The 18,085-nt window shown below is 21.2% G+C and overlaps 5 protein-coding genes across 9 annotated transcripts; 2 read left to right on the top strand and 3 right to left on the bottom strand.

Annotated features, from left to right (window-relative positions):
* Nucleotides 1-397: 397 nt before the first annotated feature.
* Art1 (arginine methyltransferase 1) lies at nucleotides 398-3,237 on the top strand. 2 transcript variants are annotated; one of them, XM_086904857.1, is made up of 2 exons: nucleotides 398-538; nucleotides 1,480-3,237. In XM_086904857.1, the coding sequence occupies exons 1-2, from the start codon at nucleotides 428-430 to the stop codon at nucleotides 2,557-2,559; spliced, it is 1,191 nt and encodes a 396-aa protein (XP_086760983.1). In that variant the 5' UTR covers nucleotides 398-427; the 3' UTR covers nucleotides 2,560-3,237. The 2 variants fall into 2 exon arrangements, with proteins under 2 accessions (XP_086760983.1, XP_086760984.1); XM_086904858.1 differs by lacking the exon at nucleotides 398-538 and adding an exon at nucleotides 900-1,031.
* A 951-nt stretch (nucleotides 3,238-4,188) lies between these two features.
* Nucleotides 4,189-7,492, bottom strand: Sec10 (Exocyst complex component Sec10). 2 transcript variants are annotated; one of them, XM_086904845.1, is made up of 6 exons: nucleotides 7,296-7,492; nucleotides 6,485-6,928; nucleotides 5,831-6,408; nucleotides 5,268-5,756; nucleotides 4,691-5,198; nucleotides 4,189-4,611 (listed from the first exon to the last, which is right to left on the bottom strand). In XM_086904845.1, exons 2-6 carry the CDS (start codon nucleotides 6,551-6,553, stop codon nucleotides 4,513-4,515), a joined length of 1,743 nt encoding a protein of 580 aa, XP_086760971.1. In that variant the 5' UTR covers nucleotides 6,554-6,928; nucleotides 7,296-7,492; the 3' UTR covers nucleotides 4,189-4,512. The 2 variants fall into 2 exon arrangements, with proteins under 2 accessions (XP_086760971.1, XP_086760970.1); XM_086904844.1 differs by having other exon boundaries at nucleotides 7,018-7,305.
* Nucleotides 7,493-8,417: 925 nt separating this feature from the next.
* Nucleotides 8,418-11,388, bottom strand: Rab1 (RAS oncogene family member Rab1). Its single transcript, XM_003696179.4, has 4 exons — nucleotides 10,822-11,388; nucleotides 9,331-9,727; nucleotides 8,947-9,175; nucleotides 8,418-8,841 (listed from the first exon to the last, which is right to left on the bottom strand). Exons 1-3 carry the CDS (start codon nucleotides 10,842-10,844, stop codon nucleotides 8,975-8,977), a joined length of 621 nt encoding a protein of 206 aa, XP_003696227.1. The 5' UTR covers nucleotides 10,845-11,388; the 3' UTR covers nucleotides 8,418-8,841; nucleotides 8,947-8,974.
* On the top strand, nucleotides 11,094-16,113 carry LOC100865679 (uncharacterized). 3 transcript variants are annotated; one of them, XM_086904843.1, is made up of 8 exons: nucleotides 11,094-11,402; nucleotides 11,535-11,582; nucleotides 12,276-12,607; nucleotides 12,669-12,799; nucleotides 13,064-13,212; nucleotides 13,335-13,450; nucleotides 13,582-14,018; nucleotides 14,091-16,113. In XM_086904843.1, the coding sequence occupies exons 3-8, from the start codon at nucleotides 12,331-12,333 to the stop codon at nucleotides 15,963-15,965; spliced, it is 2,985 nt and encodes a 994-aa protein (XP_086760969.1). In that variant the 5' UTR covers nucleotides 11,094-11,402; nucleotides 11,535-11,582; nucleotides 12,276-12,330; the 3' UTR covers nucleotides 15,966-16,113. The 3 variants fall into 3 exon arrangements, with proteins under 3 accessions (XP_086760969.1, XP_086760968.1, XP_003696233.4); XM_086904842.1 differs by having other exon boundaries at nucleotides 11,281-11,402; nucleotides 12,963-13,212; XM_003696185.4 differs by lacking the exon at nucleotides 11,094-11,402 and having other exon boundaries at nucleotides 11,439-11,582; nucleotides 12,963-13,212.
* Nucleotides 16,114-18,033, bottom strand: LOC100865440 (uncharacterized). Its single transcript, XM_086904862.1, has 3 exons — nucleotides 16,708-18,033; nucleotides 16,513-16,631; nucleotides 16,114-16,366 (listed from the first exon to the last, which is right to left on the bottom strand). Exons 1-3 carry the CDS (start codon nucleotides 16,709-16,711, stop codon nucleotides 16,145-16,147), a joined length of 345 nt encoding a protein of 114 aa, XP_086760988.1. The 5' UTR covers nucleotides 16,712-18,033; the 3' UTR covers nucleotides 16,114-16,144.
* Nucleotides 18,034-18,085: the final 52 nt, after the last annotated feature.

Here is an 18,085-nt window from a genome sequence, read left to right as displayed (position 1 = left end):
ATATATACTTATATATATATATATATATATATATATATATATACTTGAACATTCAATTAATTTCTTTAATTGAATATATGTTTATAGATTAATGTATATTATTCCGAGAATTTTATAATATATTATAATTATAATATTAAATAATAAGGATAAAAAATAAGGATTAATGAAGAATAAGATTTTTTTTAAAAAATCTATAAATTTATAAATGTATATATGTAATTTTGACATTAGTTATTTTTTCACTTATTTACAAGCAAAGACAATTATATTTAAATAAAATATTAGTTAATCCGAAACATAAGTTTCAATTAAACATCATTATAAAATCTGTAAAATAAATCAACGAGTAAATTCGATTATTTTCAATAATCACTGTTTGAATATTTGTTGACAGAATCATATTTAGATTTTGCCATGTGCCTTCATGTTACGTTCCTGTCTGTGGTCGTCTGCTGTGACGCGGAACAAAATGGCGTCGAGTAATGAAGTGCCGGTAGAAATCAACCAGAGTGGCATGTGCACAGCAGAGAATTCAGTAAGTTTTAGCTCAATATTTTCATAAAAGTAAAGAGAAAAAATCTTAACAATATTTTTGATATATTAATATGATTACGAGTAATGAGCGATATTTCATAAACTTTTAAAAGAAGAAAATGTTTGAATGTCGTTTGTCATTATAGTTTTCACTATAGCTAAGTATCTTAAAGACAAATTGATTAGCTCGGATTTATTTCTTTAAGTTTCCTAGACATATTTTTAAGAATAATTTTTAATCGTTTGAAATTATTTGTTAATATTATTACAAGAAAATTAGATTACGTTCAATCCTTTGTATGTGCTTGTATTTTTCATATGATAATACAGAAATATGTGTGCGTGTAAAGAATCTCGTTTGATCATTCGATCTTAAATAGACGCCATTCGTTTTGGCGGGCACGTGTACGTCTTTGGTGTCGACGAAAACGAGTATATTTAACGACTTCATCGTTGTGAAGTCTTTAAGTTTTCTGTTACTGATGAACAACATTGTAATTAATTTAATATTAATTTTTATTATATATACATAATAATAATTTTTATTATATTAAATGAAAAAAAATTTATATATTTTAATTTAAGATAATGAATTCATATCACGTGTTTATAGATTTTTTTCTTAATATGTATAAATCCTAATTAGTTATAATATTTTTCATAAAATGAATAATAATTTAATTAATATGTTTAATTATTATAGAAATATATTTTTTTAATACAACATTATATTCTCATCTAATATTGGTAATATCAGTATAATTAAGATATTTTATATTCTTTTAAATTAATTATATATATATATATATATATATTTTAGATTAATTATATATATATATATATATATATATATATATATATATATAAAATTATTAATGATATAGAATATAATATATATATTATATTTTGTCATTAATAATTTTTGTTTTTGTATTATTATAGGTGTCAAAAATGGAATCTATGGAAGTTACAGAAAATACTGCATTAAACAAAGATGCAACACCATCATCTTGTAGGGAATCTATATCTGTGGATGATATGACATCTCGAGATTATTATTTTGACTCATATGCACATTATGGAATTCATGAAGAAATGCTGAAGGATGAAGTGCGTACAGTGACTTATCGTAATTCTATGTATCACAATAAACACCTTTTCAAAGGAAAAACTGTTCTTGATATTGGCTGTGGAACTGGTATACTTTCAATGTTTGCTGCTAAAGCTGGAGCAGCCAGAGTTATTGGTATTGAGTGTTCTAATATTGTTGAATATGCAGAAAAAATTGTGGAAGCAAATCAACTGTCAAATGTCATAACAATACTTAAAGGCAAAGTTGAAGAGGTTTCGCTACCTGATGGCATTGAAAAAGTTGATATAATTATTTCTGAATGGATGGGTTATTGTTTATTTTATGAATCAATGTTAGATACAGTGCTTTTTGCTAGAGATAAATGGCTTCGTGAAGATGGAATGTTATTTCCTGATAAAGCAACTTTATTTATTTGTGGCATTGAAGATAGACAATATAAAGATGAAAAAATAAACTGGTGGGATGATGTATATGGATTTGATATGAGTAGTATAAGAAAAGTAGCAATTAGTGAACCTCTAGTGGATGTTGTGGACCCAAAACAAGTTGTTACAAATGCATGCCTCATTAAAGAAGTTGATTTATACACAGTAACTAAGGCTGATTTAGAATTTTCATCGCCATTTACGCTACAAGTTCGTAGAAATGACTATGTGCAAGCATTAGTCACATTCTTTAACATCGAATTCACCAAGTGCCACAAACGTATCGGCTTCAGTACAGCACCAGAAGTACAGTATACTCATTGGAAACAAACTGTATTCTACTTTGATGAATATATGACTGTTAAGAAAGGAGAAGAAATATATGGTGTATTTTCAATGAAGCCCAATGCAAGGAACTACAGAGATTTGGATTTCAGCATTGAATTGGACTTCAAAGGAGAGTTGTGCCAAGTACATGAGACTAATACTTATCGTATGCGCTGATATCTATCAGATTATTTATCTTCTTCCTTTTATTTCCATGATTCATAACATTGTAATCAAATAGAAATCAAGACTTTAATTATCATTGAATTATATTAGATGATTTAATGAAATTTAATAGTACGGTACAATGAATGGTGTGAATTATTTTAACGTTTTCATCCTTTAAATATAAGAAAGTTAGAGGCTTCCTGCTTAAGAATTATAACGTCCAGAATCTTTGTTAATCTAGTAAGAGTTTGCAATGTGACCTACAATTAAGGAAAATAGAATTGATATACTTAATCACAATTAGTGTACATTTACAAGACATTATTTCATGTAAGTGTGTATTAGAAGTATGAATACTATGATAGTTTCATATTTTTATTTTTTCCTGTGACCATTTTGTATTACATATTGTAAATTCCTGTCTTTGTTTTATGTATAACTTATAATTTTGCGCTATTAAATCATTATTGATTTGATATTGTATAAAATTACCAACTTTTTATTTATCACATTTTTGTACCGTATTCTTAAAAATTAATTTTTTTTTCAAATTTTTGACCTGTAGATTATGCATATTAAACTAAATTTCAAATAATAATTTCCAAATGCTCGTTTACATTATGTATGACAAATGAAAAATTTATATTATATTTTGTTAATTTGATAGTAAATTGAACCTCATTGTTAGTATTATTCATTTTATAAAACCTTTCTATAATTATGTTTGATATTAGTAATATTTATGTTACATTATATTTTCTTTAGTACTATATATAACATTTATATTACTAATAGTATTAATATAATAATGTATAAATATTTAAGATTTTTGCAATAATTTGATAAAACATTTGATGAGTATTAAGTTCAATATTCTGTAAACATTATTTAAAATTAATTCTTTATTAATCTATGTATTGACACATGAAAATTTTATATTTTGTGTATTTTCTTAAATTATCAATTTTCATAACATTGAAAGTTAGAATTAAATTTTTTTAAAAATTTGCAAATATACATTCTATTTCAAAGTTGATAATCATTTTATATAATTTTAAAATTTTAATCCATATCACGACTTCAGACAGAAAATAATATAATATGTTTGAAATATATATGTAAATAAATAGAAAACTTTTTATATTAATTTTTTTTTTAATAAAAAATCAAAAATTCAATTTAATTTCAATACATTATATTATTTTAAAAATTTTTTTTTAAAATTATTAAAATATATTTTAATATTGCTTTTTAAATATTAATATTAAATTAAAAAATAAAAAATATTTATTAAATGAATTAAAAATGAAAACATAAATATATAAGAAGAAATAAAAAATACTTTTCCATAAACAGAAATTAATTATGAAATTTAATATAATATATTATATATATGAAATGTGCTTCAAATGAAGTGGTATATAATATGTCGAAATATATTAAAAAATTTTGAGCAAATAATTGTTTGACATCAATTTATATCAAAAATATATAAATGAATATAAACGAAAAAATTTAATAAATTTTATAATTAGTTGTTATCTATACATATAATTTTTCTCTAAAATAAAAAAAATCTTCATAGCATATGCTGAAATTGTTTGATAATCTTATGTACTAACAAAATGAATGCATATGTGGGTTTATGTGTATACACGCGCGCACGCACGCGCATTTAATATTTATTTCAAGATTGAAAAAAAATAAAAATTATCTTTTTTTTCATATATAATTAAAACTTAAAAGATAAGAAAGTAATTGCTTTTATATAGTTTAACGATTTATATAGCATTTTATAACAAAGTTTTGTACAATTGGCTATATAGTACAATATTATTATTGTAATGAAACCAATATCTTCACACATTAAAGTATAATTTATACAATGATATTAATATTATAATCATAAATATTGTGTATAACTCCAAAAAATTATGAATATCTATAAATCAAACAAAGTTATTAGGTAGCTAAACCCTTCAAACAATTTGCTAATTTTTGCGTTTTATAATCGCTTCTTAATTGTATAAAATTTATTAAAACATTACGATCTAATGTTGCCTGTAATAAAAACATTTTTTAATTTTAATTAATATAAAAAAATTGTTTAATTAAATTTTAATTAAATCATAATATGTACCAATTGATCTCCTGTACAAACTTGTTTCAAATTTTCTGGTTTAACTAATAATAAATTGCATAAAGCATATAAAGTATCAAATGAAGAAGTAACAAGATCTATTTCAAGTTCTTTAACACATTTACGATATTCGTTCATATCGCATATTGCACACATAGCACCAGCAGAATTAAATTGAAACTGTTGTAAATGATCATAAATAACTTTATGAAATCGTACTCCAAGTTCAGTTAGAACATTATTTAAATTTTTTCCATCTAAAGTACTTCGAATATGTCGTATCATCCCATTAACATACTGAACTACTGTTAAACAAGCTGAAGTGCTTAAAGTATCCACATCAGTTTCAGGTTTAAAATCAGTCTTTCGTTGTTCATTTTGTAAGTATACTTTTACCCAACCAATAATAGCATTTATACTTCTATCTAATCCTGTCTCTAATTTCATATCAATTTGATCCAATATAATTTTTTTCTTTAACATGCAATCTCCATGTTTGGGTGTTGATCTAAAAAAAATTATATACTTTAGATGCATTCTTAAAAATGAAATATAAAATTGATAAAATAAATCATACATAATAAGAGGTATCACACTGTCATTAAATTGTTCTTCTAATAAGCGTACAATTGCATTGCATTGACGTACAACATTAAAAAAATGTATTTCAGGTTGAGTTCTACTTTCAGGAATTGGTACACTTTGTAAACCCAATTCTAATGCATAATCAACATGTTCACTTATTAAATATTGTAATAATATTTCAAAAATTTGAAGTGTGTTTATTGGTATTTCATCAGATTTTGATAATAACTGACATCTTTGAAACGCCACTTTACTTCTTTGTAATAAAGCAATTGCAAGTTCCTCTGATAAAAATGTCTCTCCTCCATAATTTTCTATTTGTGCAATATTGATATTAGTTCTTGCACCTAAAACTGCTTGTAGATCTCTTCTTAATTCTTGAAATCCTCCACTCTGCAATTGTTTCTTTTGATGATTTTTAGATTCATAATATTCAATAAGAAGAGCTGCTGATTTTTCTCTTAATGCTTTTATTTCAATACTAAAATATTGCATTGATTAATATTTAATTATTATATATATTATTATATTCTCTCAGTTATTCTATCAACTTACATGATATAAGTATCCAGATATTTTTGAAATATATTTCTAGTAAGTTTGGTAAGATATGTTTCATCAGTACATATATTAAACATTTTTAATTCTGTAGATAATTTCACAGTCCTTGTATATAAATCATATAAATTTTTAAGATACTTATCAGAATCAGTTTTATCTGCTAATTTAGCAACTGCATATTTTTGAAGTCTTAAATGATAAATATTTAATACAAATTTTGCCATCACTTGTTCAGGATTTGTAAATACCTGTTGCATTAACTTGTGATATTTCGTACACATAGGTATAACATCCTGAAAAACATCCTTTCCACCAAATGAACCCATCTGGCTTTGTTCTATAAATGCATCTATGCATTGAGAATATCCTTTAAAATGAGTTAAGACTGATGCTAATTCTCTCATACGATTAGCATCTTCTCTATTATGTGCTCTAACAAATTCTTCTATAAGATTTCTTTCAATTTCATCATATTTAGTAATAATTTTTTTCTTAGCATGTTCAAATTTTTCAGACGGTAATTCTTGTGAAATAAGATGAAGTTTTTGAATCACATCTGCTGCTTCATGTAGCTATTATAAAATAAAGAATTTTAATTTTTGTTTTATATATAATGTAATTATAAATATATAAAACAGATATTTGTACCGATGACTTATCTGTAAAAATTGGATCTGTTAAAGGTCCAGGGCTTAAAAAATCTGAAAAATGTTTCATTAATTTTTGAGCTTCAACAGCTCTAGCTCTTGGTGTATTAACACTTTCTAATTGATCTCCTAAATGTAAAACCTTAGTAGCCACAAGATTTATTCTTTCATCTAATTGATGAAAGAGATCAATAGAATGTTTATTTCTTTCTTGTAATTCAAGTATTTCAAGTATATGTTTTGCTTCTTCATCTTTTAATGCTGTTTCAAGTTTATCACATTTTTTTTGTTGACGTTCTTGTAGAATTTGTAAATCTTTAATTGCTTGTAAAAATGTCTCGTGCACTATTGTAGGATCGAAAAATGTCTTTCCATCGTCTTTTATTGTATCATTAAGTGTTCTCCAAGCAAGTCTTTCAACAAATTCTTCAGGATCAAATGGATCCTGAAACATGATATTAAAAAAAATTATTATTAATATTTTATAAATTAATAATAAAAAATTAAATTTATTATTTTAATATTACAATTTACCTGTTCTAATTCTTTCATATACTGTTGCATCATTTTGATGAAATTCAAATGATAATTATGAAAGTAAGGTTACAATTATATAGTGAAATATAAATATTATTTCTATTGAATAAAAATAATAGAAAAATATATAAATTTTAATAAAATATTATAGGTTATTTATTAAAAACTACAGTTTAACTTTAAAAACATTTTATCTTTCGATTATTTAACTTTCAATGTATCCTATTCTATCTTATATTAACTATACAAAGAAGAACGTATACATTTATACTTACTTTCTATATCAACTTTCTATATCTATAAATATATCAATACAATTTCATATACTATTATAAATTAAAACTAGAAAACGTATTTATATAAAATAAAAAATAATAATTAGTTTTCAACTTATACATGATATTTATTTTTTATAATCATACATTCTACTTATTACATACGTTCTTCTTATGAAGTTTCATACATTATTATTAATTAATCTATTAACTAATATTATTATATTGAAATAAATCCCATAATTACGAAATATTCTTATTTTGTTTCATAAAAAATCTGTAATAACAATACAAAAACAAGATTAATTGCAATCGTAATATTTTTTGTATTTGTACAAAATATGTCTTTTCTCTCTTTTCTTTCTTCTTTTTTTTTATATGATATACAAAGTTTTTTTTGGTATTAATATTGCAGAATAAAATTTTACTAGAGCAATTTGATTTATTAAATTTTATAAATATTTTTATAAGAAAGCAAAAACAATTGACAACGAGTATGTAATACAAAATAATATTAACTAGACTTGAATAATTGATGCAAAAGTAAAGTAATATTGTAGTTAAAAAATTTTATCTTACAAATTCATATGAAACATACTTTATGAATATAGTTACAGAACAAATTATATTGAATTTATCAAGCGCTAGAATATTTTACAAACGATATGACGTATTTATAATAGGCGAATAGTTTCATAAATTTTATGAGCAGCACAAAGTTTAAAAAATTGATGTAACTCTATAGAAATTACCAATTGGAAATGTTTTTATATGCGTAGGTATATATGTGTGTATATGTTCATGTGTGTGTGTGTGTGTGTGTGTGTGTGTGTATATATATATATATATATATATATATATATATATATATATATATATATATATATATATATATATACATACGCATATACACATTTTTGTATGTATAAGTATTACAACTTTTTGTAATAGTGTTGAAATGTTTATTAATATATCATTGTTAAATTATACTAATGAGCACTGAAAAAAGGGAGGCAGCAACGACGGCACGTTTCAATTATATCATTATTCTAATTCTTGTTTATCTCAAGAGTTGGAATAGATGTGGAAAAATGTTTGGGTAATATGAAGAGTAAGAATGACTTGTTCTAAGACAAAAAATATTCAATTATACATGTTACAATAACGCTAAAAAATAAAAGTGCTTATCTTTATAATCACGATACATAATATTACGTATTTTATAAATTCGAATTGCTGTTAAACATATCATTGCATAGAATCAATGATCATCAATGCTATTCGAGAAATTTTTCTATGGTCAATTTTTTGCATTAAATAATTAGCAAGTGAATAATTATGTTCTTCTTTCTTAAAAAAAAAAAAAAAAAGAAAAAAAAAGATAGAACAAAAGTTGTTTTATTTAACTCTATAACAGAGTTGGTGGTCCATAATTAATAATGCTTCACACCTCATTTTTTTTTCTTTAATATAAACTGAAACTTCCACAATCTTTCTTCGTGTAATATCTTTAAGCAGTATAAAACTGCTACCATAAGATGTCCTTCTGAAATTAATAGATTTAACATTAATATACAAGCAGAAATTTTTCAAGTTATAATTTTCAGTTATATTTATGTAATTAATAATCATTATTATAAAAAGAACTTACTTTGGTTTTAGTTGCACAATTACATTTCTCAGCAGCATCCAGATTTAGAAGATTCAATTGGACGTCCATGTTCTATTTTCACTTTATTTGCTGGATCACTGTTACCACTTGATGGAGGACCCACTCTAAGTTTTATTTCTGCAGCCATTGTCATAAAAGCTTGTTCTACATTCATTGCATTTTTTGCAGATGTTTCCAGAAATGGTATACCAAGTTGATCTGCATATTCCTATTTATAAAATTTAAAATATTAAGATAAGAATATATTTTTTGACATTAAATTAATAACAAATATATAGGAATAAAAGAAATATGAACAAATTTAACAAATATTGAACAAATTTTTATTAATTATTATTAATATTTTTTTTATAGATTTCTTACTTTTGCTGTTGTGTAATCAACAACTTTTTTAGTATGAAGGTCACATTTATTGCCGACTAACAATTTATTCACATTATCACAAGCATAACGATCAATTTCTTCGAGCCATTGTTTAACATTATTAAATGTTTCTTGATCTGTGCAATCATAAACAACAATAATACCATGTGCACCTCTATAATAAGAACTTGTAATTGTTCTAAACCGTTCTTGACCTGCTGTATCCCAAATTTGTAATTTTATTGTTTTTCCATCTAGATCAATTGTTCGTATTTTGAAATCTACACCAATAGTACTAATATAACTTTCTGTATATGTATCGTCAGCAAAACGGAGTAAAAGACACGATTTTCCAACTCCTGAATCTCCAATTAAAAGTAACTTAAACAAGTAATCACTGCAAAAAAATATTTATAATGAATAAATAATTATATTTAATAAATTGCATGTATAATCTTAATAATAAATTTTTTATACAATTTGTTTTATTTTTTATTTTAATTTTATAATTTATAATTTATTTATAATTATATTATTATATTAATTATATTTATAATTAATTTTTTATAATTTTATAATTTATATATATTTAATACAATGTAAGATATTATTTTTATCAAATCAAATATTGATTACATATTTATTTTAATTACTATTTAAAAATAATTTTTAAATTTTTTAGAATAATAAACATAAATTCATTAAATAATTAGTCTTTTTATATATATAAATATAAATAGCTTAAAAATTAAAATTTATAACAATTAAAATTAAATGATACAATTAAATCTTGTTTAAATAATAAATAATATATATTTAAAATTATAATTAAATAAAAATAAAATTATATATTAAACTATAATTATTGAATATTTAAATAAAATGAATCATAAAAACATTTAAAAAGATTAAAAAAAAAATTTGTAAATATATATTAAAAATTAAGATTAACTTTTTTCTTTAAAATGATAGAAATATTTTGTAACAATACTTTTAAACAAATATATATTACACAAATTTTTAATAATTATAATAAAAATGTTATTTGCATTTTGACAAATAAAAATGTTCAATAAAACAAATTTTATCTTATATTTTTTTATAACATTTACTAAAATGAATCTTAAATTATATTAATATAATTTCTCAATTTAAAATTTTTAAATTTTAAATAAACAATCAATGAATTAATAAAAAGAGAATATATGGAACAAACTGAAAAAATTAAAAATAAGCACAACAAAAAATGAATTTCTAAAATATGGCTTACGAATATGAACAGCAAGGGAGGGGGAAAAGGTGAATCTGTCAGATAGTAAACGTTAAACAAAACTTTATCACATTAATTCAGCTATGTAATGTATAAATAATTAAATCAGTCTCTTTGATATAGTTCAATTGTTAGAATTATAAATAATTGATTATGTGATATTTTCACGAAATGAACATTCTTAGATACACTTATGCCTGCGCAAAAAGAAGTTTACTCACTACTCGGGATTCATAGTGGACATGCTATGCTTAAGAACACTCTTACTAATATCTGTACTGTTGTTGCGGAAATCTAGAAAATAAACACAATTCGATGAAATCAACAATATGACAATATAAATTCACAGATCACGTTCTTCAATACGAAAGATCTGTAACAATGGCGGTCACGGTAACTCCTCCCCAACCAGCAAATGAAATGTCTACCATTGACGTAATGCCAGAATGGCAGCAGGTGCTGTTTCACTCCCTCTATTTGACGGGACACGAGCGATTCAGTGCAAAATCACGTCTGCGCATTTATCTTTTAAGATCATTTTCTTTCTTTTTATTTTTTTATAATTTTTTAAATTTTTATTCTTCTTCTCAATATATTTTATAATTTTTTGATATTACAAATAAATACAATACTCAATATTCTATACAAACGAATAAATATATTAACTATTTCCATACAAAATCAAAAATTATATTCAATATTTTATATATAACTATAATATATATCATTGTATATATATCTGAAGTCACGACTTTAGAATATACTTTCAAGATATTGTTTCTAAGTATGATCAATATAATAAGTGAGTAGGTACTTATTATATACAGGTTATCTATGTGTGTATATATTTATACACATTTAAAGAAAACTGTTCGTTATTTAAATATCAAAAAATTTTCGTTTGTATTATTTGTAATAAATTATCTATTTTCAGAAAAAAAGTAAATATTTCTTTTATGAAATATTAATATGATGTGACAATGTAAGTTAGTAATTTCTAATGTATATAGATACATTATATTTTTAAGTTAATAAATAATTATTAACTTATATTTTTAAGTTAATAAAAATAAGTTTTTTTTAAATTATATATATATATATATAATTGATTATATTTAAATATTTAATGAGAATTATTATTTTAGCCAATCAGAGTTAATAATGTTTCTATTGTTATTTTTTTTTTTAATGCATATAAATATATTTGTAAAAAGAAAATCTATTATATATTACATTATATTGCATTTTCAAGTATTTGTTTTTAATTATTAATTTTGAAGTTTAACATTATTTAAAGATAGTCTTTTCTTTATTAAAATAAATTTAATTTTTTTTAATGCGAATTAAATATTAAACTATATTTTTAATATTAAATTATATTTTTTTCTGTAGATAAATATTTGTATAAATTAGTATAAATATATGTTGTATGATTTTTATTCACAAATATGAGGTATGAAATTTTATATATATATATATAATATATATAAATACATATGTATAATTATATATATATATATATCATAATTATACATATGTATTTATATTTTAACATTTCTAATATGAAAATTTTTTCATTATTTTTATAATATATTAAATTTATAATAAATTGTGTATTATTTGAAATGATTATTTTAATAAAATATAATTTAAAAATATCTTTTCTTTTTTTTAGAGAAAATCATCAATAAAATTTCTGTATTATTATAAAAAGTGGAAAATTACCATTAATGTCGCCCATATTTTCTAAAAATGTATCTTCAACTGAATTGTTTTTTCGAACTGTAAATGGAAGTAAATTGAAACTCATTGATAAAAGTATTAAAACTAAAAATGTTATGAAATTTGTTTTATATAAAAATATACATTTGAATGTGAATATAACTCTCCTTGTATTATTTGGAACAATAGTTTTATGGAAAACGTTTAATATTTTCATACCATTTATTGGATGTATGATAATATTACTATTGCAATTTATTTCTTTTATTACTTCTGTAAACAAAGGTTTGTTAACTAATTATCATGAACTTTTAGATTTGTGTTAATTTCTATATTTTATTTATAGATACGTTAACAGTAGTAGAATCTGTTGGAATATATACTGAAAGAAGAAGAATATTTTATGGTCTTAATTCTTGTGAATTTATTCCTTGGGATACAATTGTGGATATATTTATTAATGAAGTTATAATAGGAGTAAATATTAAAAATTTATGATAGAAATAATTTTTTAAATATTTACTATTATTATTAATATTTAATATAATATTACTATTATAATATTTATAATACTATTATAATATTTGATATATTATAGATATATTTGAAATATATTGATATATTATACTTATATTTTTAGCAAAAGGTATTATATTATCTTACCATTATAATAAGAGATACATTTAATGAAAAAGATTCAATAAAATTAGTTCCTTTATTTCAAAACTTAATACCTGAAAGAAGATGCCTGGAATATATGTACGAAAAACTAGCTGGATTGATTGGACCCAAAAAAAAGAAAGTTTAACTTTAACAGTGCCTGGTTCATATTGGTTGTGTCATAAGAACAATATATATAAATTTGTTTTTAAGTATCACCATACAACTAGGTAAATGTTATTGATAGTTATTGATATTAGATATATTGAATATTATTGATTTAGTATTAGAATTTTAATTGAATGTATTAGTAATCATTAATTAAATATATTTTTAATGTATATATTTATAGAAATGAAAAGCAATTTAATTTTGAAAAAGAATTAATGAAAGTTATTAGAAGGATTATAAAAAATCAACCTCCTCGAAAACAGCAATTTTGTACAAAAAACCTATTAGTTACTTTCAGTATCCTTTTTTTTAAATAATAAAATAATAAAATAAAAAATATACTTCCAATTTAATTTTTAATTTATTGTAATTTTAAATATTTTGTATTCATTATTAAAATTTTCTTAACTACATTTTATAATAAATAGATCGTACATCATGGACTAGACAAGATAAAATATTTGCAATGATGAAATTAAAAAAACGATCTCTTGTAGCATTTTCTCATGCATTTATATTAACTATAAGACTGTTCCATTCTACAGAAATGGAACAGAATTTATGTAAAATAACATCTTTTCCTTCAGATAATACTTTAATTTATCAAAACGAAAATTCAAATAATACACATACATATAAAAATAAAAATGAGAAAGAAAATAAAAAATGTTCTGAATGTTTAATACATTCTTCTGAAAATAATTATTCAGAAAAAGATAATCAGTATGAAAATATTTTTCAATCAAATAATAATATGGTAAATGATAATTTTAAAAAATTATCAGTGAATGAAGAATCAGAAGAACAAATAACGAACCACGAAGATACAAACCAATTTTATAAAAATCAAAATATATCATTTAAGGTATATATATCATGAAAATAACATTGAATAAAATAAAAAAAAAATATTAATATATAATATTAACTTTTACAGGATAATAATGTACATCAATTATCATTAGAAAAAATTGATAGAAAAAACAATGAATTATTAGATGATAAAATAAAATTAAGTGAGGATAATATTCAAAAAAACTTTGAATACAAAGATGATTTTATAAATAATACTAAAATGCTAAATAATAATAGTACTCTTGATGAAATTAATGCAGATTCTGCAAATTTACCATATCAATACTTAATAGAAAAAGAAATAGAAAATGCAAAACGAAATATTAAAAAATATGGATTAGAAGAAGTAAATAAAAAAAATACCACAAATTATACACAAATAACTACAAATATTATCAAAATGCAAGAGTCATCTTGTCCTAAAAAAAGAAAATATGCATTAAATAATGATTCACGATCTTCTGATATTACAGATTTAGTAATGGAAGGATTAATGTTTACAATTCGTCAAGGGAAAGATGCTGTAGCAGTTATAGAACAGAAAACTAAATTAGAAGTAGATGAAGTATTAGAAAATTCTGAAAAAGTTGAAACAAAGAAAGGTGAAAAATGTTTACGAAATTCTAGTTTGCTTGGTTTAGAAAATTTAATAACAATGATTGAATTACCAAAAAAAAATGAATCCGAAAATAAATATCAAAATGTAATTAATCAAGAATATACTTTAAAAAGTAAATCCATAAACAAACACATATTTAATAATATAAAATATTCTTTAACAAATAATAAAATTAATGAACAAAATATTGCATCTGAAGTAGAACATAAAAAATGGAATACTTGTAATAACTCTATTTTAGCTAGTACTAGTTTTTCATACAATGATAATAGTTTAGATATTACAAATAAATATTGCTATACTGAAACATATGATGATTATAAATGCAAAGAAAATACAAATTTTATTGTAAATAAGAATTTAAAATATAAAGAAGAAAAAGATGAAGAAGAGGAAGACATAATACCTGAAGCATTACAAGATGTAATTTTTCAATCTTCTGACTTATCTCTTAAATTAGATAAATGTGAAGATAAATTACAATTAATGTCAAATAAGGATTTATTAATGGATGATATTGACAATGAAGAATTGAAATCTGAAATAGGCAAGAATGAATTTAATTTTCATTTTAATAAAAATCCACACTCAAAAATATATTTAAAGGATGATCCAAATTACAATTCTTCTGTAAACTCTGTTCTAAATGAAACACAAAAATTATGTAATAATACAATATACGAATCATGTAAAGATACACGCAAATTAAATGTCCCAGTAATTATTTCAAATCAAATTATTACTTTGGACCAAATACCTTTACCTTTACAGAAAATACTTAAAAATAGATTATCAATGAAACAAAATTGCTTAAATAATGAAAATAAAATAAATAAAGACAATATTGAGAGTTGCAATATACAATGTCAAGTAAAAAATAATGTTTCTAACATAGAAGTAGAAAATCAAAGTGCAAATAGTAATATATTAACATTATCCAAACATTATCAAAAATCTATAAAAGATAATAAAGAAGTATATGATAAAAATACTTTATCTCCAATATTAAAAAAGGAGATGAAGGAAATAAAATATTCTGATATTGCAAAAGATAATGTAAAAAAAGAATTACAAGAACAGAAAAATTGTATTAATAAAACAAAATTGCCATTACTTAAAATAAAAGATATAACACAAGAATTTTATAAAGATCTTTCATATTTGCAAAAAAAGAAAAATTTAACAAATCAAAAATATTTCAGATCAAGAAGAAAATCATTAATATTAAATAATACTCATAATGATGAAATGCATATACAAATGGTTAAATTTTTTCAAGATATTACAAGAGGTGCCAAAGTTGTTATAAGGCGCATAAATATAAATAAATATTCATAGTTTAAATGTAAAATGTTAGTAAAGTATTTATTTTTAAAAATAGAAATATAAAAAACTTTAAAATATTTTAATTTATACTTTTAACAGTACATTTAGAATTTTTTGTACATGTATTTCATTTAATAAATATAAATAATAAATAAATGTATATTATTTAGAATAATTTATTATATATCAATTTAATGTTCTAATAACTTGTTAATACAACATGTCTTTTCTCGTTCAATTTGATCCATAATAGCTTTTAAATTATTCAATTTATTTATAGAATTTTGTAATTTAGAATCTAAGTAATTAAAACATATTTTATTTTTATTAAAATTAAGATTTCCTTTCATATATTTGTCTTGCTGCAAATCAGGTACGTCATTTATAATTGATTTTTGAAATTTCTTCAACATCTGCAAAATATATATATTTGATAATTATATATATAATATTTTAATAAGAAGCAAAACTTAAAAAATTAAAAAAAAATAAATATAATATAAATTCATAACAAATTTATTATAAAGATACTATAGAATCTATTATAATCATTCATTACGTTCATATTATTTTTTAGTTTAATAGATTTCTGAAGTTCATCTGCACATCGTGATGGATATCGTTCTCGAGCATCACAAACTTCAAAAACTGCATCTTCGCATTGTTGTTCAATATTGTCTAAAAAATTAAAAAAAAAATGTAATTCTTTCATTTTAACCTTTATTTTTCTTTGTTTTAAAATTTTTACACTTACCCATTGCTAATAATATTTAAATTATTATATTTCAATTTAAAACAATGCTATGTTTAATTAATTTAAACGTAAAAATATATATATTTCATTTAAATGAACATTAACAAATATGTTCATATAATATTTGTATTATAAAAAAGAAAAAAATAAAAAGTAATAATAAAGTATATAACGAATAGAAAATAATTAAAATTTAATGTTATTAGAAATTTAAATAAATAGAAACAGAAATAGGCTAAGTACAAATATTGTTTTCAATGTATTTACTAGAAATGTGATTAAAACCTCGAAAGGATATTTTAAAAGATTTCGAGTTCTCGAATCTCGAAATTTTTTATTGTTTATTTTTATGAAAAGTAACAAATAATTTTATATAAAATTATGAAAATATTTTTATAATACAAATTTATTTTTATTTATCTATATAAATAATAATTCAATTGATTTTATATTTAAATTTTTTAACTAATTTTAATTGATACGATTTCATTAATTCATTATAATAATTTATATAAATTTTCTTTTTTACAAACAAAAGATAACTATTATTATTGGCTGTTATGAACCTAAGATTGGAAAATTCTAGAAATCAAAATTTATTATGATTTTAATTTTTAATAAAATACTATTAAATATTCCTTTAAAAAAAGAGAGAAAGAGAAATAAATATTCTGCATTTCGAGAGTTTCGAGTTTCGAGAATTTCGACATTTACAAAGTTTTGGATTTGAATTTTATATTATATAATTTTTATATAATTTATATAATTTGAATTTTAATATTATGATTGAATTTTATTATATAATATATTTTATATAATCATTATATTTTATGTACAATGATCTTATATATAATATTTTAATATGTTATTGTTTAAGAGATTTATTTGATTAAATGTATAAATAATTAAAATATTTGTATATTATATATTATTTATTTAATTTCATATTGGTATAAAATGATATTAATTTTATCTTCATTGAAATAAATTTTTGTTTAATATTATTTTTATTTTAATCATTTTAAAAAATTATATTTCTTAAAATTGTGAACAAATATTTTATTCTATAAAAAACATATAAACATTATTTATAATGAAAGACAAGTATTGCAAATGAATTAAATATTTTTTTGATGTATAAAACGTATTAATATATTAGTATAGATATAATTAATTCAAAAGTAAATGCATTATTCAGAACTATAAATTAATTAATAAAATTAATTAATAAATGTTCATGTTCACAATTTTTTTTAATTTTTTAATTAATTGTTGATCATTAAATTTCATGACTATTCAAATAGTTAGAGAATCATATGGTCAACGGAAATTGTTAACATCGACATCTTCCGTCCGCGTGGCATTTATTTGATCTTAC

The sequence above is a fragment of the Apis florea genome, unplaced genomic scaffold, assembly GCF_048593485.1.
Source record: "Apis florea isolate Af1SG1 unplaced genomic scaffold, ASM4859348v1 contig_2350_pilon, whole genome shotgun sequence".
NCBI lineage: Eukaryota > Metazoa > Arthropoda > Insecta > Hymenoptera > Apidae > Apis > Apis florea.
This window is presented reverse-complemented; position numbering and strand designations above follow the sequence as displayed.